At 41.6% G+C, this 22,538-nt stretch overlaps 1 protein-coding gene and 1 non-coding gene across 3 annotated transcripts; one reads left to right on the top strand and one right to left on the bottom strand.

The window, feature by feature from the left end:
* Window positions 1-918: 918 nt before the first annotated feature.
* Window positions 919-21,613, top strand: LOC115847692 (zinc finger protein 615). Of its 2 annotated transcripts, XM_070044253.1 has the most exons (7): window positions 919-995; window positions 5,719-5,900; window positions 6,247-6,456; window positions 9,212-9,338; window positions 9,619-9,714; window positions 19,531-19,700; window positions 19,966-21,613. In XM_070044253.1, exons 3-6 carry the CDS (start codon window positions 6,442-6,444, stop codon window positions 19,644-19,646), a joined length of 354 nt encoding a protein of 117 aa, XP_069900354.1. In that variant the 5' UTR covers window positions 919-995; window positions 5,719-5,900; window positions 6,247-6,441; the 3' UTR covers window positions 19,647-19,700; window positions 19,966-21,613. The 2 variants fall into 2 exon arrangements, with proteins under 2 accessions (XP_069900354.1, XP_030703640.2); XM_030847780.2 differs by lacking the exons at window positions 19,531-19,700; window positions 19,966-21,613 and adding an exon at window positions 13,682-17,900.
* LOC115847786 (small nucleolar RNA SNORA40) lies at window positions 21,059-21,209 on the bottom strand. The gene has a single exon (XR_004037481.2). It is a non-coding gene; the product is annotated as a small nucleolar RNA SNORA40 (small nucleolar RNA).
* Window positions 21,614-22,538: the final 925 nt, after the last annotated feature.

Here is a 22,538-nt window from a genome sequence, read left to right as displayed (position 1 = left end):
CACACACACACACACACACACGGCATTTCCTTTCCTTTTCCTCCATTCTTCCAACGGGTTTATTTGGAACCACAGTTACGGTGTTACATTACTATGACTTTGTAATGCTATTTGCAACTGACTCATGTAGTGTAACATGATTACTCTCTTTTTTTTACACAACCTTTTATTCTCCTTGAAGTCATATTTCCCTAATTTTTGACCCTTGGTCTTCTGAGCCCTGCCTTTGTCTTTGGACCCCAAAGGGAAAGCTTCCCCCCTCTGTCATAGGTACCGCCCTTCACATTGGGCCCACCTTCAGTGGCCTTTCCCCCATACATACGAACAGCTTTAGCACGTTCCAGCTGTTTTTATTTCCTAACCTATGGCCGCCATCCCTGTAACGTCAGAGCTTCTCCAAGCCCTGTGCCTTTCAAAAGTCCCTTCAGGCCAATTTCTCTAGAAACTTGGCCCAGATATCCTCTACCGGACGGTTCACCTTTTCCCAAACGCGAGTTGTGCTGTACGGATTCCTCCACTTCCTGTAAGATGGTTGCCCCCACTGGGCCGTTTCCTAACTTCCGTACAAAGTGGATCAACCTCACTGCCATTTAAATTTTCTTGCCAGCTCGCAGAAAGGGATTTACCCCCATGCCTTTCTTGTTTGCTGCAAGCTCGAGCTTATGCGCATATGTCCTTTTTTATTAAGGGTTCAGGTGCCCCCAAATTGACAGTTTCGGTGACCTTCCCTCTCCCCAGTCTTCCCCGCGGACGAGCGCTAAAACGGGGCTCTTCGCTCTTCAGACGCCCGATGCCCAAACATGGCCGCGCCCACTGGGCCACGCTAGAGGGCGCGGCCAAGTTACCTCTGAAGAGAAGTCGGAAATTCAGTTGTCTTTTTGCGGCAGAAACGTCTCAGACCCTCGTTGGCCACCGTACCGCGGTGATGAGGGAAGCGACGAAGTTCCGCGAAGTTCAGCCGTGGATGGGTCGCGATCGTCCCTGGAGGAAGTCAAGTTAGTGGCTGGGTCTCTTCGTGTACAGCGGGGAGGGAGGGCGGGCCTGTCAGCGTCCGCGTTGGGTGATGCGTGTGGAATACAAGCGGGAGGACAGCGTGGATGCGTGTTCTTTTCCAGGGGAGTCCTAAAGTGTGGGTAACAGTGTATGTGTGGTTGGGGTACTTCTGGCTTCAGTCAGGAGATTCTCTTGTGGTTAGTGGTTAAAGATCCCTAGAGGTCAGCGATTTAGTCGCGAGGGCACGTGTTGGGGTCTTTGCCGTTTACTCTCTGTAGGGCTCAGTGACTGCGAACTGGAGAGTGGTGTTTGTCAGTGAATGCTGTTTATGGTTCGGGTTTTGTTTGGGGCTAAAAGATGGAGTATCTGTTTCGGGGTTAATGGACGGGAGTCTCTGTGATTAACCCGGGTGGTGGTAGTAATCGTTTGGGGTACAGATGCGTGTATGGGCTGATACTTTGGAGGCCCGAGTACTTTGGCCGCTGCGTGTTGCGTGTTTTGAGCTCCAACCTCGGCCTCTGTAACAGATGTGATGGACGTTAACGTTACCCTTCTGCCGTTTAGGTCGGTCCGAGTCCTTCACCACTAGTTTTAAAATCCTCTTTGGCACCCAACATCACCCCTTACTCTTAAACTCTCAGAAATGAAGGTTTTTGGCGAGATGAATGATCCAGAGATCCACCAGATGAATATCTAATAGCAGTATGTTTTACGATATGTAAGATGCAGCTTTTATCCTTTGTCCTACAAGACTCCTGCACATTCCTCTTGGATATTTCTTTTCAGATTCTGTCTAAAACCAGTAAAATAACATCTCTGTCACCGTGAGTTCTGTTCCCAAAGGAAAATGCTTATAAAATTTTAGTGTATTTCAGTTTTAGGCGTTTATATTATGGCCTTAATATTCATAATTCAGATAAATTGTGTAAATGGTACTATGATTTTCTCTTTCACTTTATTTCATGGAATATAGATTTACAAATTATTTTAAATGCGTGAACTGGTGGTATTATAAGTAGGTTTATATTCAGTGATTGCATACATCTATATAGAGGTGAAATATTTAAAATACTTAGGTGTCATTTTTTGGAACATTTTATGATTATGCATTTACCTATGGATTTGTTCCCTTGCCTTTCATCTCCAGCCTAGACTACTTATTTTTATTGCAATTGTAAACGTATTATTATTTGTTAACTCCCGTTTCCTTATAATTTTTTACAACATAAAAGAGCAGTTGACTTTATTTATTTATTTATTTTTGGCTGATTTTTAAAAAATTGAAGTATAGTTGATATACAATATCGTGTTTCACGTGTGCAGCACATTGATTCAGTTATATATGTATATATAGATATCTTTTTCAGATTCTTTTCCCTTCTAGGTTATTACAAAATACTGAGTATAGCTCCCTGTGCTATACAGTAGGTCCTTGTTGCTTATCTATATTACATACAGTAGTGTGTGTGTGTTAATCCCATCCTCCTAATTTAACCTCTCCCCACGCCCCCCAGCAACTAAATTTTTTTTTTTTTTTTTTTGGCGGTACGCCGGCCTCTCACTGCCGCGGAGCACAGGCTCCGGACGCGCAGGCCCAGGAGCCATGGCTCACGGGCCCAGCCGCTCCGCGGCATGTGGGATCTTCCCGGACCTTCCCAGACCGGGGCACGAACCCGCGTACCCCGCATCGGCAGGCGGACCCCCAACCACTGCGCCACCAGGGAAGCCCATAACTTTAAATATTTATGTTTGGTCACCTTACTAAATTCTTAAATCTACAATATCTTTCTTTCCACCCAACATTTTAGTGTGAAAATTTTCAAACATACAGAAATATTGAAAGGATTTTATATTAACCACCCATGTACCTACCACTTAGGTTTTATTATTAATAGTACTAGACTTGCTCTACCAGTTAGTTACCTAACCCTCTGTCCATCCTTCTGTTCATGTATGTCTTTTGTTGTTGGTGGTTTTGGTATATTTCCAAGTAAGTTTCAGACCTCTACCATTACTTTAAATACTTATTCAATCACATGATTAATTAAAGTTCTACTAACAGACTTTTACTTGTTTCCTTTCTTTATGTAATGAACAGACATCTTATTTACAAATAATTTTGGCCTGGTGTGGAGTGAAAATTAATTTCGGAGCGAGATGAATCTGATTTTTCAATCCAAATTCTGCCTCCTACTCATTGTGCAGTTTGTGTGACCTCTTGTCTGTTTCCGTCTTAGAAAAAAAGAAAAGAAAAGCAATTAAAATCTCTCCCTTAGAGTTATTTTGAAGATTCAAAATACCTTAAATAATGAACTGTGATGGCAGATGCATAGCATATCTGAGTAAAAAAGCTGCTAATTTCCCCATATTTGTGGCTTTGTGTTTTGTAAAATTTGTATTTATAACTCATTTTCTCTCTCCCTGCTTTCCTCCTTGTTTTCCCTCTCTATTTTTTGGAAATAAAACTTCGAAAGCCATGAACTTATATTAATGACCATGCTACAGCAGTTTTATTTAAAGTATGTAGAATCCTGATATTTCTCTGATATTTTTTTCTTCTTTTTTGGCTGCATCAGGTCTTAGTTGTGGCGCAGGCTCTTCGTTGCAGCGTGCAGGATTCTCTCTAGTTGTGGCCTGCGGTTTTTCTCTAGTTGTGGTGTGCAGGCTCCAGGGCGCCTGGGCTCTGCAGTCTGTGGCACGCGTACTCTAGTTGAGGTGCACGAGCTCAGTAGTTGTGGCGCGCTGGTTAAGTTGCTCCGCGGCATGTGGGATCTTAGTTCCCTGACCAGGGATTGATTCCGCATCCCCTGCATTGGAAGGCGGAATCTTTACCACTGGACCACCAGAGAAGTCCCCTCTTTGATTTTTAAAATATACATGCTCTTATGAAAAATACAGTGAAGAAAAAAAAAATGACCTGTCAAATATCACACCTTTGCCAATATTTCCCTTTCAGAGATTCTTAGAAATGGATTTTTAGGTTACCAGTTGATAGTTTCATTGATCATTTTCGCTTGAATGTTAAATTATTCCCAGGAAACGTTCTTTTTAAACAGACACTTGACCTGTGTGTGCTTTAGAATCGTATAGAATTTTTCCATTTTAATTTTGTAACCAGCCTCCTGACTAAACAGAGGTATAGACATATTAGGCAAATACAATTTGCCTCTCCTTATATTCAAAACTCACCTTTTATTATTATTTTTTCAAATTGCATTGCAGTGGGCAATGTATCCAAACTCAGATTCTCAACCCTGCTATTATAGTGTAAAAACAGCTTAAGACAATAGTCAACAGGTGCGTCTGGCTGTGTTCCCATAAACCTTGATTTGTAAAAACGGGTGGTCCAGGCCCTGGAGAGTCTGTTACTGACTCTTGATTTAGATGATCATATGGCTTTTCTGCTCCAGTTCAGGGTTGGACACCTGGAGCCCATGGATTAACTCTGGCCCAGTGCCTGTTTTTGTTAATAAAGTTTTATTGGAACCTAGCACACCTATTTTTTTGTTTTTTAAATATGGCTGTTTTTTGGTCACATTGCTTGGCATGTGGAACTTGCCCATCCAGGGATGGAACCCGTGCCCCCTGCAGTGGAAGCATGGACTAATAACCACTGGACCACCAGGGAAGTCCAAAAGTATGACTGCTTTTGAGCTACAATGGTAGAGTTGAGTAATTACCACAGAAGCCATGTACATTACATTTTCTGTCTCTTTTAACATAGAAATTATGTATGTTTTTAAAAGTTATTAGTTTTATTCTGACACCAGAGATTACAAATAATATACAGCCTTTATTTGTCAAAGTATTACTGTAATTAGTACGTTTATACTCTATCTATACAGAGATCTTAGAACACTCATTCATTTACCCACCTCATAATTTATATGCTATCATGGTAAATTTTAACTCTATTTTTTAAAATTAAATTTATTTATTTATTTATTAATTTTGCCTGCATTGGATCTTCATTGCTACACGCGGGCTTTCTCTAGTTGTGGCGAGTGGGGGCTACTCTTCCTGCGGTGCGTGGGCTTCTCACTGCGGTGGTTTCTCTTGTTGTGCAGCACAGGTTCTAGCCGCGTGAGCCCAGTAGTTGTGGCACACGGGCTCAGTAGTTGTGGTGCACAGGCTTAGTTGCTCCGCGGCATGTGGGATCTTCCCGGACCAGGGCTCGAACCTGTGTCCCATGCATTGGCAGGTGGATTCTTAACCACTGTGCCACCAGGGAAGTGGTGATTAACTGTCTATATTTTTAAAACCTCCTGAGATATGATCATTTTCCCAGCTGGTACTAATTTAGACTTAACTGCTTATTTACCAGTTTAGTTCCTTTTCATTCCTTGGTCCTCTGCTAACATTGGAGGACCCTTTCCTTTTGCTTGAAGAACATGTGCATTTGCTGTATTACAGGTCTTCTGATGAAGAATTCTCCCTGGTTTTGCCTGAAAATGTTTTTTTTTAATTGAAGTACAGTTGATTTACAATGTTGTGTTAGTTTCAGGTGTACAGCAAAGTGATTCAGTTGTACGTACATATATATCTATTTTTTTTTCAGATTCTTTTCTCCTACAGTTTATTACAAAATATTGAATATAGTTCCCTGTGGTATACAGTACGTCCTTGTTGGTTATCTGTTTTATATATAGTTGTGTGTATATGATAATCCCAAACTCCTAATTTATCCTTCTCCCCCCCCGACCCCTGAAAATGTTTTTATTTCAGTTTTATTCCTAAAGGATTTTTCGCTGAGTATCCTTTATATGTTTATGCTTATAATACTCTTATCGAGGATCAAGAAGTGGATGGTAATGAGAAATTACGTGACGGTGCTTCTTGTTTGCTTAACATGATGTTCTTCAAATTTGAGTGTGTGAACCCTGGGATGTAAAAAGACTTCTGAAGAGGTACGTGGACGCACGTGGTTTAAAAGAAGAAAAATGTGTATATCCTGTCTGTGTGTCCTCTTTCCTAAAGTTGATCTACCTGTGGATTTCCCTGCCAGTGGGGCACTGTGCTGTGCTGGTTCTCCTTCCCACATCCCCTTTCACAGTCTTACTGCTTCCACTTTACAAGAGAAAGATGTACTTCCCAAATATTCGGAATGTTGTGTTTTATTGGCCCAGATGTAAAAGCTTCGTATTAAAAGGACCAATCGATCTTTGGGGGCCTTAATTTAAGATGAGTGGCCAGCAACACTGACAGCATCTAGGCCGAAAGAGAATGTACCACTCAGAGTAAGTTGCTCTTCAGCCCACAGTTGCTGGCTCCCCAGGAACAAGAGGGATCAAAGGAAAGAAGGAGGAAAAGACTCTGAGACTTAAGTACTGTCAGTTCTGGAGACATCCTTGATTGGAGACTGAGATTTTTGAACAGAAATTTACAGCTGATCCAGAAGAGCTAAAGACAGCATCCCAGTTTGCTGCCATTTCCCAAAGTCAGAAGAAAATGATCCAGGCCCAGGTGACTTTTGGTTTCTTTATTCTTTCTTTATTCCCCAGTGGCTTTGCCTGTAAAAGTCCGTGCAGTTAAGTAGAAAAGTTTAAATGGATCCTAGCAGGATCTGGAGAAATCTTGGTAAAGTTAGATCAGGAACGTATTATTCATAGGATTCATATGCTGTGACTCGCATTGGGATATAACATGTGATGTGCAAAATCCTGTGAGTTATATTAGCTGTCAATTTGTGTCTAATGTCTCTGACAGCCATCACAAAAGAGTCATAAGTTACATGATAGGCAGTACGACAAACTGCTTCTACTCCCAGCACTTCTGGCACCAAATGTGTGGGTCTTTCCAGACCAACAATCCCTTCTCCAAACCTCTAGATACCAGCTGAGCGTCTACAATTTAATTCAATTACGACATTAACTACTGCACTTACTGTCAGTCTCCACAGGTTTAAGGGCTCAATCCCACAGGACTGCCCTCACTTTGGATGCCAAGTATTGGCTTCCCACAGTACCTATACTTCTGACTTGGCTGCACATCGGGGGTTCCTAAAATCCCTTCCTCAGGTTCCATAATTTACTGCAACGGTTCACATAACTCAGGAAAAGACTTTGCTTACCTATACTGGTTCATTATGAAGGATACAGCTTGGGAAGAGCCAAATGGAAAGATACTTAGGCAAGATGTGAGGGAAGGGACAAGCACCTTCCATGCCCTCTATAGGAGTGTCACACCCCCAGCACCTAGATGTGTTCACCATCCCGGAAATGCTCTGAGCCCTGTAGTTTAGGGGGATTTTTATGGAGGTCTGATTGGGTAGGTGTGGTAGATTAAATCAGTGGCCATTGTTGATTGGCTCAGTTTCCAGTCCCTCCCCCCTCCCTGGAGGGCTAGAAGTGGGGCTGAAAGTTCCAACCCTCTAATCACAAGGTTTGTTCCCTGGGCAACCAACCCCCATCCTGAAACTCTCTAGAGGTCCACCAAGACTCACTTTGCTAGCATAAACTCAGGTATGTTTGAAAGGGACTTGTTATAAATAACACAGAATGCCCCGTACTTCTATTACTTAAAAAACTCCAAGGGTTTAGGAGAAATTGTGTTAGAAACTGGGGCTGAAGACCAAATACATGTTTCTTATTATATCACATATCATAGGGATCAACTGTGAGGGAAACGCAGACCAGTTCCTTGAGGGATGTTAATGTTTCATGGCACATGGGTCTCAAGTTCACATAGGACTTTGACGGTTCTCCATAGAGGTGATGTGCTGGGTCCTTAACTGCAGTCCTTGACTGTCCTAACTTCTTTTCTTTTTGAATAAATTTATTTATTTTTGTTTATTTATTTTTGGCTGTGTTGGGTCTTCGTTGCCATGCACAGGCTTTCTCTAGTTGCAGCGAGTGGGGGCTACTCTTTATTGCGGTGCACCTGCTTCTCACTGCGGTGGCTTCTTTTGTTGTGGGGCACGGGCTCTAGGGCTTCAGTAGTTGTGGCTTGCGGGCTGTAGAGCACAGGCTCAGTAGTTGTAGCACATGGGCTTAGTTGCTCCACAGCATGTGAGATCTTCCTGGATCAGGGATCGAACGTGCGTCCCCTGCATTGGCAGGCATATTCTTAACCACTGTGCTATTGGGGAAGTCCCTGTCCTTTCTTCTTATAAATGTAAAAACGTGTTTCCTACAGCTGTTTCCTCATTTCATCTAATATGGTATTAACCCCGCCTAATGATATACACACATATATGTGCATTGTCTCTGTCTATATATATATATATTCTTTAAAGAATAGTCTTCTTATAAATTTGATCATCTAATAATCTTTTTTTTGGACTTTTTATTCTTTTTTTGTTTTTTAAATTTTTTATTGAAGTATAATTGATTTACAATGTTCTGTTAGTTTCTGGTGTATAGCAAAGTAATTCAGTTATATGTATTCATATTCTTTTTCATTATGGTTTATTAGAGGATATTTAATAAAGTTCCTGATCATCTAATAATCTTTTATGCTTTATACATGTTTTGTACAGGTTCTTTTTTCTTTTCTTTCTTTACTTTTATTTATTTAGTTATTTAGTTATTTTTGGCCACTTGGCTTGTGGGATCTTAGTTCCCCAACCAGGCATTGAACGCGGGCCACCACAGTGAAAGTGAAAGCACCGAGTCCTAACCACTGGACTGCCAGGGAGTTTCCTGTACAGTTTCTCTTATTTTGTTTAGTATGTTGACCACTGAAATTAGTATGTATTGTCTTCATCTACTTGTAAGTAGCATATAGTTTGATATTAGTGAATGCTTGTGAGAGATCAGAAAATATGTATTGGTCTCTGCCCCCTGTTCCTGGCACAGAGCTCCTAAAACCCTTGTGATTCCCTAAGTGAAAAGAACACTAGGAACATCTGTTCTAATATTGGTCTTTGACCTCTGTTCCTGACACAGGGCTCCTGAAACTCTTGTCATTTCCTTGGTGACAGGAGTGACTTTGTTCTACCGAGGTGACTCTGAGTGAGCTCCTGGATGAGGGCTGGTAACAGGAAAGACCAAGCCATGATGAGAAGCTTGGCATTTTTAACCCTGCCTTACGCATCTATTCCATCTGGAAGACTGTACCATAACATAGTATTTTACTAGGATTCTTATTTTATCACAGCATAAGAAGTAAAAACCCCACCAATTTCCTATATGGCAAAAGTGAACAGAATAATTTCCTTTACATTTTTCCATGTCACCCAAAGAACATCACTTGGCCAAACGTGACTGTGTTATGACAGGAATCCCTGACGTATGACGACGTGGCTATGAAGTTCACATGGGAGGAGTGGCAGCTCCTGGACCCTGATCAGAAGGAACTGTACCGGGATGTGATGCTGGAGAACTATAGCAACCTGCTGTCCATAGGTGAGGATGGCTCCCCTGGGTCCCTCAGAGGGTGCCTGTCAGTGGCCGTTCCATTCTCAACCTCTTAACTCTTCAGACTAACTGCATTCCTCTGCAATGGTCGAGTCTCAGATCCTTCTCTTGCCCCAGACTAGAGGGTATAATAGCCCCTCTCCTGAGAGAAAAGCCTTGAGGTTACAGATGTGAAACCTTTTTATTCCCTCCATGTACCATTATCCCTTCCTGCCATATCCCAGCCCAGTTCGGTATGTCTAAGTCTTCTATCATTTTTCATGAACAGGGTATCGAGCCAGCAAACCAGATGCTCTCTCCAGGTTGGAACGAGGAGAACAACTGTGGCCAGTAGAAGATGACAGCCACGGTCGAATCTGTCCAGGTGAGTGGGTGAGACCCAGCAAGGTGGGCAGCCACGGAAGTCGTACTCTGGTCAGGAGAGAAGGCGTCAGAGCTGTGATAGTGTCTGAGGAAACATAAGCAGCCCTACCACGTACCTCTCTTCCGGTGTAAGAACTCTTTTTCTTTGTGGAAGTTAAGAGGAAAATATATCCCTTTGTTTTCTTCTGAGATCTGATCCCTGCTTATTTCTAAACCATGAGTGTTGTTTTTTTTAATTGTGTCTTTATTATTTATTTATTTATTTTCAGTTTTAAATTTTTGGCTGTGTCGGGTCTTAGTTGCGGCATGCAGGATCTTCGTTGTGGTGCACGGGCTCTTCGTTGTGGTGCGCAGCCTTCTCTCTAGTTGTGGCGTGTGGGTTTTCTCTTCTCTATTTGTGGCACGCAGGCTACAGGGCATGTGCACTCTGTAATTGTGGTGTGCGGGCTCCAGAGTGAGCGGGCTCTGTAGTTTGCGGCACGCGGGCTCTAGCTGAGGTGTGCAAGCTCAATAGCTGTGGCACTCGGGCTTAGTTGCCCCATGGAACATGAGATCTTAGTTCCCTGACCAGGGATCGAACCCGCTTCCCCTGCAATATAAGGTGGATTCTTTACCACTGGACCACCGGGGAAGTCCCTGATCCCCGCTTATTTCATATGCATCTTATTTTTGTTTGTTTGTGTAGTTTTCTTCTTGCTTGGATTTTCAAATCTTCCTCTCCTTCGTTTACCATCACAAGATCTCTGTCTGTGTTACCGCTTCTCTTGCTGTGAAATCCCACTTTCCAGGCCTCTCTGGAAAGAGAACTTTGAATTCATCATACTCTTCTTACCACTGTACCTTCTTCCTGCCGTATGAGGAAATAACAATTTCCCACCAAAACATGCAGCCCCACCTTGGATGCTGTGTCCCCATGATAACCTGGTTTCTGCTGTACATTTCTGTGGTTTTTGGTCCCCACCCCCTTCCAGGTTTTCCATACTTTCATTTCCATTTTCTTCTCAGTTCTCATAAGTCTTAAAAGTTTCTTCCATTCCCATGAGTTAAGCTCTTTCTGTTCTCTGAAAGAGACGCCCCAAATTGACTTCTCTCTTAATATTGTCTAATGTACAATTTCTTTCTATGTATTTTATTCTTCATCATGGCAGCTGGCCTGTGACTTCCTAGTTTGTGTGTGGGAACAGAAACCTTCTCTCCATCCTTTTAAAAATTGAGGTTCTCTTTCAGTTCTACACATTTAAAAGAAAAACATGTCTTAGTGTAAAAATTGCTGTAAGGAAAATTAAAGCAGCTAATGGGAGAGTGGGTGTTGGGGCTTGGAACTGCCCTTTTGGAATGGGAGTGGCTCTCTCATAAGGTGCCTTTGAGCACATAGATGAGGGATATGAGTAATCTTCCTGGGTGAGGAGTTTTCCAAATGTGAGACAGTGGGAAGTTGAAAGACCTGAATCTGGAATGTGTTTGAGGAACTTCGGGGAAACTTACATGGGTAGAAGGGAGTGAACAAGAGGGAAAATGACTAGAGTTAAGGGTAACAGGGTAGTAGCTGCGGGTTTTGGTACATAGGTAACAAACTGCCTATCAAGGGCATTCAAGACCTTGATTCTTTTCTGAATAATTTGAGAAAACAGGATTTTGAGTAGAAGAGTGGCATTATACAATTTTTAAAGTGGATCACTTTGCCTACTTTATAGATGGTAGATATTATTGGGGAGGGGAATGTACTTTTATACTCTTGGTTACAATGTGTGACAATAAAATGATACAGATCAAAGTCATCAAAGATCAAATTATGCATGGGAAAGACTCCAGGAGAGGCTGCACACAAGGTTCCCGGTTGTCCTCTACCAGTGGAGTCATGTGAACAGTGCTGAATTTTCCCAGCAATGATGTTTGAATGTTTGACAACATGTGTGAAGTGCTGCCAACCAGGGAAGCTCACCCAAGCCTGGTGCCTCTAGACCCCAGAATCAGAATGTTACAGTGTTGTCCAAAGTCCCAGGCATACAAAAACGGACATCTACCACAAATCACATTGTTAGCATAAACTCTATGATATGTCCTAAAATCTCATACCTAAAAAGACATTCTCATCAGGTGGGATATTCCAAGGACTCAGAGGTATCCTCTAGGGCCAGTCCTTTCTTTGCAATGTTCAGGGATGGAGTAACTGCATATCATCATTCCCTTTTCGTGTAGGAACATAGGAGAGTATGTTCCAAGTAGAGTATTAGTTGGGAGTGTTGGTTACAGAAGATTTTATCTGTATTTGATGTTAGCATTAGTGCTTTGCTAGAGTTAGGTAAATGGTGGTCTGCAGAATGAAGAAGAGGGAAAGTTGTTGGAATATGATAAACCTCAATAGTTTGTCACATTTACCTTGAAATCAGATGCTAAGGAGACACATTCTTATTTGGCATTGTATTTGTTCTATACACCTGGGTCTGCACGTTTGCACCTGATCACAATTGTCAATGTTTGGTTCTCTTCAATGGGCTTGATTGAATTTTCAAACTCTAAATGTTGAAATGGCTAAAGCCTTGGCCCTTTGCCTTGAGCTTTTATGATACATGTTTCCAAACATAGTCTTATCCAGTACTGTCTTTGAATACTCTGGTTTTAAAAAAATTTTTTTATTTTATATTGGAGTACAGTCAATTTACAATGTTGTGTTAGTTTCAGGTGTACAGCAAAGTGAATCAGTTATATATATATATATATATATATATATATATACACATACATATATCTGTTCTTCTTCAATAATCCGTCAATGTTGATGATATCCACATTGCTATTTTCACATAAGACCTTTTGAAACATTTATATATTCAACCCGCTTCTTCATGTTTTGTATGCAGACAAATAATAACCTCCTTAAGCTTTGTTTCACAATGTGTGCTAGATTTTCTTCTCATTCTGGCCTTCAGTAATATTCTTCACATTATTAAGAGGCATTCCACCTACCCAGTGGCTGAAACCACATAATTCTTGGAATAATCCTTGAGTCTTAACCTCTTCCGTGCTTCTCCCATTAAGTCCATCAGTGAACCTTGTCTTTTCTTTGAAAATATCCTGATTTCCTCCACCTCCTACATATTCATTGCTCCTTTAACTGTGATTCACAGACTGCAATTGCCTTCTTTATTCCTTTGCTTCAGTTTTCTATGCCCAGAATTAAACCTGGGTGTCCTACAAATTTAACTCATTTCTGATACTATCTATGTGGAAATAGTGTCAGACCCTACAAGTTAAGGGTTCAGTCCCACAAGATTGTCCCCATGTCAGATGTCAGTTGCAACTCCAGATTGTTACCTGTGCTTCTGACCAACTGGCTATAAATTGAAGGTTCTCATGACCCTCTTCTTTGGTTCAATTAATTTGCCAGGGTGGCTCACAGAACTCAAAGAAACATTTACTTATGTTTACCAGTTTACTATAAAGGATACAGATGAATAACCAGAGGAAGAGGTACAAGAAGGCAAGGTCTGAAGGATTCCTGACAGAAGCAGAAGCTTCTGTCCCCATGGAACTGGGGAGTACCACCCTCCTCGCACATGGATGTGTTCACCCATCCAAAGGTTGAGCAAATCTTGTTAAGAGTTTTTATAGAGTTTTAATCTCTAGGCCCTCTCTCCTTTCCCAGAGGCTGCAGGGTGGAGCTGAAAGTTCCAACCTTCTAATCACTTAGTCTTTTTGGTGATCAGTCCCATCCTGAGGTTATGTAGGAACTCTATGCTAAGTCATCTCATTAGCATAAACTCAGTATTGAAAGATACTCCTGTCACTTAGGAAATTATAAGGCTTTAGGAGCTGTGTGGAGGAAGACCAAATATATTTCTTATTATATCACACATAGAATTGTCACTAAATAGTTACTTCACATGAAAGCATTTTTTGAAACAGTTTTCTTCCAAATTAAGATTATGAGAGATTGCGGAATGATTCCTTGTTCTCTTCTTTCCTAGAAATCAGGAAAGTTGATGACCCTCTGCAGCATCACTTGCCGAATCACAGCATTCAAAATATTGTGGAACAATGCTGCGAACATAATACATTTGCAAATATTGTTAATCAGAGCGAAAGTCATTTCCTGTTAAAGCAAAATTGTGATATGTTTGACTTATCTGAAAAACCTTTAAATTTAAATTTAAGTTTTGAAAACCAGAAGAGAACCTGTAACTTAGAGAACTCTGCTGATTTTAATGGAGATGGGAAATCCCTTCTCCATGCTAACCACGAGCTATCTTTTACTGAAATTAAATTTCCTGTAAGTGCAAAACCCATCAGCAATAACTCCCTGTCTACTAAGCAACAGAGAACTCACAACATAGAGAAAGCCCATGTATGCAGTGAGTGTGGGAAAGCCTTCTTCAAGATGTCTCAGCTCTTTGATCATCAGAGAGTTCATACTAGAGAAAAGCCTCATGGATGCAGTCTGTGTGGGAAAGCCTTCTCCAGAAAATCCAGGCTCACTGAACATCAGAGAACTCATACAGGACTGAAATATTATGAGTGCACTGAATGTGATAAAATCTTCTTCGAGAAATTGCAGTTCAACATACATCAGAAAAGTCATATGGGAGAGAAACCTTACACATGTAGTGAATGTGGGAAAGCATTCACCAAAAAGTGTCGGCTCATTTATCATCAGCGAACTCATACGGGAGAGAAGCCCCATGGATGCAGTCTGTGTGGAAAAGCCTTCTCTACAAAGTTCAGTCTCACTACACATCAGAAAACTCATACAGGAGAGAAACCTTACATATGCAGTGAATGTGGAAAAGGATTCATCGAGAAGAGGCGGCTTATTGCACACCATCGAACTCATACAGGTGAGAAACCCTTTATATGCAATGTATGTGGGAAAAGTTTCACCTTGAAGAACAGTCTTATCACTCATCAGCAAACTCACAGAGAAGAGAAACTGTATATGTGCAGTGAATGTGGGAAAGGCTTTTCAATGAAGCACTGCCTCATTGTACATCAGCGAACTCATACTGGAGAGAAACCCTATACATGCAATGAGTGTGGAAAAGGCTTTACCTTGAAGAGCCCTCTCATCAGACATCAGCGGACTCATACAGGGGAGAAACCCTATGTATGTAGTGTGTGTGGAAAAGGCTTCACCATGAAGAGTGATCTTATTGTACATCAGCGAACTCATGCTGCAGAGAAACCCTATGTATGCAGTGACTGTGGGAAAGGCTTCACTGTGAAGAGCCGCCTGATTGTACACCAGCGAACTCACACAGGGGAGAAACCCTATGTGTGCAGTGAATGTGGAAAAGGCTTTCCAGCCAAGATCCGGCTGATAGGACATCAGCGAATTCATACAGGAGAGAAACCATATGCATGCAGTGAATGTGGTAAAGGCTTCACAGAGAAGAGTCATCTTAACGTACACCAGCGCACTCACACAGGAGAGAAACCTTATGTATGCAGTGAATGTGGCAAAGGCTTAACTGGGAAAAGCATGCTCATCGCACATCTGCGAACTCATACTGGAGAGAAACCATATATATGCAATGAATGTGGCAAGGGCTTCACCATGAAGAGTACTCTGGGTACACATCAGCAAACTCACACTGCAGAGAAACCGTACAAATGCAACGAGTGTGGTAAAGCCTTTAGGAAGAAGACATGCCTCATACAACATCAGAGAGTTCACTCAGGAAAAACTTCCTTTGCATGTACTGAATGTGGAAAATTCTCTTTGCGCAAAAATGATCTCATTACCCATCAGAGAATTCACACAGGAGAGAAGCCACATGAATGCAGTGAATGTGGGAAAACCTTCACCACAAAGTCAGGGCTCAATGTTCATCAAAGAAAACATACAGGAGAGAGGCCCTATGGATGCAGCGAGTGTGGGAAAGCTTTTGCCCACTTGTCAATCCTTGTTAAACATAAGAGAATTCACAGGTAGTCACTCTGGGGAAGCCTGTTGCCAGTTGTACTCAAGATGATAGTACGCAGAGAAGAATCACAATGCAAAGAATGTGGTGTTATCTTTAGTGATCAATTACCTCATATTTTATGTTGATGAAAAAATTTACAAGAAAACTCAGACACAATCAGCCATGGTGAAAATGTTTTAGGACATTTTATTGTCTAAAAAGTGTATACTAAGGGCTTCCCTGGTGGCACAGTGGTTAAGAGTCCACCTGCCAATGCAGGGAACATGGGTTCGAGCCTTGGTCTGGGAGGATCCCAAATGCTGTGGAGCAACTAAGCCCGTGCACCACAACTACTGCGCCTGCATTCTAGAGCCTGTGAGCCACAACTACTGAGCCTGCATGCCTAGAGCCCATGCTCCACAGCAAGAGAAGCCACCACAATGAGAAGCCCGTGCACTGCAATGAAGAGCAGCCCCCGCTCTCTGCAACTAGAGAAAGCCCACGCACAGCAACGAAGATCCAACGCAGCCAAAAATAAATAAAATTTTTTTAAAAAGTGTATATTGAGATAAAGCCTAAAATGTGAAAGACTAGGAAAGACTTCATTGGTAATAGACTCTATCATATGTAGTCATCATAGATCATGAGTGAATGAATATTTCTAACTGGTAGAACTATAATTGTGGGAAAACCTTTGCCCAGAAGTAACACATCAAGAGATGTCAGTTAACACTAGAGAAATACTTTCCTATGGTGATGAATATGGTAGGGTTTGCAGTAATAAATATTGCCTCATCATTTGCCAGGAAATCTGTGCAATAACTCATTTAGTATGGTGGCCTTTAACAAAATATCAGACAACTTAATGAAGGAAAGAAGCCTTGGAGAAATGATGAATGAGAACATTGTGTTACAGGTCTAAACTTAAGGGGTAATACACCTCACAAACAACTGGGGAAAGGATACCTTCAGCCATATTTCTAGATGCCTTGTCATTGATCTTATAAATTTTACATAGTGGCAGTTACTCTCATCATGGATTAAATTTTAATATATACAGTGCAGGAGTGTTCAATTATTTAATTAGTTTTTGCATTTCTTTGGTTCCAAGTTTAAGTTATTTCAGAATATTTGAAGTACTTCAAAATGAAGCAATATATTCATTTCCTAAGTATAAGTCAACATATTTGGTGTGTTTAACCAAGTTTATAAGTAACAGCAGGGGGTTATAAAATTAATATAAATGTGATGTTTTTATAACTTTTAATTTTGAAGTAAGTTTAGAATCACAAAAACTGAAATATTCCAGAGATTTCCTAAATCACCTTCAGTCCACTATTCCCAAAGGTAAAACCTTATATAACCACACAGTTTACTATCAAATAGAGGAAAGTGAAATTATTACATTGCTGTTAACTACAGGGTTTATTTCTATTGCACCAGTTTTAATGTGGTTTTTAAATACCGCCTTAAATTTTATCACATATGTAGGTTCCTGTAACCAACACCCCAGTGAAAATTCAGAATGCTTTGTCAACACAAACTCCCTCATGCTACATCCTCATTGTCACATCCTTTCTCCGACACTAATCCTATAATTTTATCATTTATAGAATATTAGAAAAATAGAATCGTTTAGGATGTATCATTTTGAGGTTGACTATTTGAGCTTGTGAAATTGTAGAAAATAGACATATAGGTCTCTGCCCCCGATTTCTGGCACAGAGCTTCTGAAACCCTTGTAAATTGCTGCATGATAAGAGCATGTGGAGCATCTCTTGTTCTATTGATGGGACTCTGGGTGGGCTCATGAATGGCTCCTGGATGGGTGCTTGTCACCAAAAAAGACTTGGAATTTTCAGCTCACTCCCCTCCTCCAGAGAGGGGAGAGGGGCTAGAAATGGAGTTACTAATTGATCATGCCTAACGTGAGGAAACTTCCATAAAATCCCAACAATAGTAGGGGCTATGGAGAGCTTCCAGAAGGGTGAACACATTGAAGTACAGGGAGTGTTAACACAGCCCCAGCTCTATGGGGACAGAAGCTCCTGTGCTTAGAACACTCCCAGATCTCACTCTGTTTCTCCTCAGCTTGTTGTTCATTTCTGTCCTTTATCGTGTCCTTTAATAAACTAATAAACACAGATAAGTGTTTCCCTGAGTTCTGTGAGATTAATCAAACTCTAGCAGATTAATCAAACCCGACAAGGGGCTCACGCAAACCTCCAATTTGGAGCCAAGTCAGACAAGTTGTAGGTAACTTGGGGACCAGCTATTTGCGATTAGTATCTGAGGTGGGGTGGGAGCAGTTGTGGGACTGAGCTCTTAACTGGTGGGATCTGGCACTATCTCCAAGTAGATAGTGTTAGAATTGAGTTAAAATGTAGGACCCAGCTGACAGGAATTGCTTGGTGTGTGGGAAACCCACACATTTGGTGACCAGAAGTGTTGAAAGTGTGTGTGTGGCAACAGGGTGAGAGTAAAGGAGAAAGACAGGAGGAAGTCTGACTGTAGCTTTTCCCAATACAGACTTCAAGTAAATTCAACCTTAGATCCAACTAGAAACTCTGGGCATCTTCTCTGCCACAGAATATCAGACTGTAATAGAGGCGGGGCAGGTGCGTAGCTGTTAGTGCATGACTGGTAGCCGTCCCACTCAGCCATTGACTGGTATCGCAGTGAGTCCCTTCTCCTTCCCTTCCTCTGTGTAAGCGGAGCCCACATTCATACTGAGGGAAGATGGTTTTTCTGAGACACTAGTCTGCCATCTCGGTCGGCTGGCTTTCCGATTAAAGTCGTTACTCCTTGCCTCAACAGGTCATCTTCCGATTTATTGGACTGACCTGCGGCAAGCAGAGCAAGTTTGGGCTCTGTCCGTAATAAGACTCCAGGCAAACTGGTAGTACCCAAGGTGTTCCTGCCTAACTGCACAAGGTCACCATCATCTTGTCACTTTTGCCCAAAGTGATGACTGGAATGCATCTCACACCACGTTGGCCTTGGATTTGTGCTGGCCTCTGAAAACTTAAATTAGCTCTGTGACTGAGACTATCTCTTGCAAAGAGAGGAAGGCACTGGGGTGCCCAGAAGACATTTCCATGTCTTCTCACCCAGCAGTCTTAGCAGCTTTTATGGCCACTCCTGTTGGAAGCGCCAGAACCTCTAGGAGGTCACAGTGCTGTGTGTCCTCATAGAACCTGTGCAAGTCTTCTGGAACTGAACAGGAGCCCTCAGTGTCCCTAGCAACAGCCAAGGAGGCATTGCGGGGAGAGCGCATCAAAATCAGAAATGGTTTTGGACCAGGTTCAGCCTTTGGCAACTACTGGAGGAGTCTTCAGAGACTCAATATCTGCTGGGCCTGATTCTGGGCAAGGATCCCCAGTGAGGGGCCTGTGGGGTCAGTGAAGAGGGAATGTGTGTCAGTGATGGCATTTGGGGTTTTATTTGGCTTCAGTCACTGAGGAATCTGGGCGTTAGTGATGGGGCCTTTGATTGAGGCTTAACCTGTAGAGATTAATGATCGAAGGTCTTGTTGGTCAGGGTTTAGGGTCCATATGTTAGGTCTGCAAGACTCGGTAATTGAAAACTGGATGGAAGGTGTGAAACCAATGAGCACTGCCTCTCCCCTAGGTTAGCAATTTAACGTCCAGCTCATGATCTGGAGAAGCCTGGAATTGGGGGAGGAGTGTCAATGGGCAAGAATGTCTGTGGTAAATTTCAGATTGAATTTGAGGTCAGTGTTGTGTAGGGAGTGCAGAGTTTGTCTGTGTTTGAGAGCACAGGAATCTGGAAGTTTTGAGACCCATAGTCCCAGGCTAGTGGTGTTTAGAGACTTGACCTTTGGATGCTGGAAACATTTCTTTTCAGGTGTCCAGTCCAAGTCCTTTCTCAAAGTTCTTATTAAAAATTTTTCTCAGGCTTCCCTGGCGGCGCAGTTGTTGAGAGTCCGCCTGCCGATGCAGGGGACACGGGTTCGTGCACCGGTCCGGGAAGATCCCGCATGCCGTGGAGCGGCTGGGCCCGTGAGCCATGACCGCTGAGCCTGCGCGTCCGGAGCCTGTGCTCTGCAGCGGGAGAGGCCACAACGGTGAGAGGCCCGCATACGGCAAAAAAAAAAAAAAAAAAAAAATTGTCTCCTACATACACTCTTATCATTGCCTGCACAAAAATCAGAATAATTCACTGTGGTCAAGTGGTGTGTATAGGAATAAAGACAGGATTTCTGTTCATATTACTGCAAAGTTTAGTCTTGGATATTTCCTTTCAGATTTCTTTGACACAAGTAAGAACAACAATTTTCCTGATTTCTACTCCTCAGTGAGAGCCATCTCATTAAAAAAACTTTTTTTCAGGCTACCTTTCTAAAACTTGGGATCATCTGTACGAACATACATTCAAGAATCTGCCTATCGTCTAACATGGCTGTATTTCTTCTGCATTGTCTCTGGCAAATAATCGAAATTCCTGTTACTCCATCTTATCACCAGCATTTCATATTTTCAGTTTTTGGATTTCAGCAAGTCTAATATCTGGGTATTTGTATCACACTGCTGCTTTTTAAAAATCATTAGCATTATTCACATTGCTGTTTTAATTTGCATCTCCCTAACAACAAATGATGCAGACCATCTTTTCATATGCTTGTTTGCCATCTGTTATCTTTGATCAAGTGTCTGTTCAAGGTTTGCCTATTTTTGAAATAGGAGTTTCTTGTTGACTTTTCAGAATTCTTTCTATGTTCTGGATACAAGTCCTTTACCAAGTATAGGACTTATAGGATGAATGTGTTGAGATTCTTTTTTTTTTTTTTTTCTGAACAAAGTGTAAAGGTTTTTTTTTATTATGTGTAACATAGGCAAAATTATTTAAGTCAATAAGTTTTTAAGGAATTTCACATGTTCTGATTCTTTCCACTGCCAATCACCTTAGTTCCTCCAAAGTCATAATCTTCAAGATGAGATAGCCCTTTCAAAAAAGAAGTTTTGCTCAAGCCACACAATTCTTTTAGTTGAGCTTCTTTGATCTCCAGTAGAATACAGACACACTTCAAAATTCTCCACCTGTAATCTTTGGGATCCAATTTCCTCAAGCAGTTTACTTTAGGACAATGTTTAGGGTCAGGAGATAGATCTGCCCGCTTCAGAGTTTGACACCCTCTAAAAATGTATTAAGTTCAAATCATATTCACTCCTAAGCTATCACACCCTAGAACAGTACAGATCATTGGGATATGCCAATACCTTTTTAAAATCCTGACACTGTGTTCTCAAGATAAAAGCCTAAAAAAAGAAGCCATCTTTGTTTCATGTCAACATTAGAGTATGAACTCGATATAGCTGATAATTTTAAAACTTAATATATAAGGGAAATTATCAGCTCTATAGTCCTGGAAGCAATCTTTATGTTTATCAATACACCCCCATCACTTGAATCTGTTTTAGGTATCATGTCCCTTCTTCCCTGTACAAAAACTCATACTAAACAATGAGTTCTGGGTTGCAAAAGAGGATTTTTGCACCTGTCTATAAGGAGAGTCTTTTGAGATTTTTTTTCTCTTTGTTTTTGTTTGTTTTTTGCCTGTGGACTTCCAAGTGTTCCAGCAGCATCTGCTGAAAAAGTCTATATTTCTCCATTGAATAACCTTTGTATATCTGTCAAACGCTTGAGTATACTTGGCTCATGTGGGTCTTTTTCTGGGATCTTTGCTCTGTTCCATTGATCTATGTGTCCTTTCACCAATACTCAGTGACATTTAGCAAGTTCATAGAGTTGTGCCACTATCACCACGATGCAATATTTAGAAAATTTCATAACCCACAAGAAGTAACTGGATAGTTGTTTTGTTATTAAGTTTTCAGAACTCTTGATATATTCTGAATACAAGTCTTTATCAATAGATGTTAAATGTGTCAATATTTTCTCCCAGTCTCTGGCTCTACTCAATACTTTATTAAAGCTGTGCTTAGAAATACAAAAGTTTTTAATTTTAATAAAGTCCAATTTATTATTTTTCCTTTTATGGCTCATACTTTGTCTTGTCACAGAACTCTTTGGCTAACTTAGGTTCCTCTTCGCGTCTCTAAGTTTCATACTTCTTCTACCTCTTAAATTTAGGTCTGTGATCTATTTCGAGTTAATTTTGTATATGGTTAGAGTTATGGGTCTTAATTTATGTTTTTGCAAATAGGTATACAATTTTTCCAGCATAATTTGCTGAAACAACTAACCCCATGGAATTATCTTAGTGTCTTGACCAAATAGATATTGACCTTAATACTTTTGGACTCCATTCTGTTGTGCCTTTCTCATTGGTTCCAGACCTTTACTGGCCTCATTTTTAAAGTGGCCTTTCCCCGAGGCTCCAATTCCAATCAAAATTTAGGCTTCATCCCTGCCGCTCTTTTCCTCTTGAACGTGATGGCCTGTTTCACACTGTGCCAGTTTCTCGAAATCTTATTCGGTCCTTAAAAGCAGCTTCCTGCGAGAAATGTTCCTCCAGAGTTTTTGGGGGGATGTCCGATTACCGGATGTACTGCCGTTTCTCATTCCAGGAGTTCGTTCTCTGCTGCTATACCGACACCTGAACCCTTGGTCCTTTTCGAAAACCGCCCCCCTCCTTTTTTAATAAAGGCCTCGGCGATGTTACTTGTCTCCCCAGTGCGTCGAACGCCGTTTAGGTAGCTCCATATTTGCCTCGCAAACCTCGAGTCTCTGAAAATCTGCTAATTTTCTGAAGAATTGAAGTGACAGGTAATGAAATAATTTCAGTGGCTTCTCACCTCCCGGACCATCCAGGGCTCCCGGCCCCAAACCCGCCCCTTGGCCTTCTGTACGTCAGGTGTGCCAACATGGCCGCCCCGTGGAGCCGCGGAGAGCTGGGCGCGGACATATTGCCTTTCAAGGTAATACCAGAAATCCAGTCCGC

The sequence above is a fragment of the Globicephala melas genome, chromosome 19 (genome assembly GCF_963455315.2).
Source record: "Globicephala melas chromosome 19, mGloMel1.2, whole genome shotgun sequence".
NCBI lineage: Eukaryota > Metazoa > Chordata > Mammalia > Artiodactyla > Delphinidae > Globicephala > Globicephala melas.
This window is presented reverse-complemented; position numbering and strand designations above follow the sequence as displayed.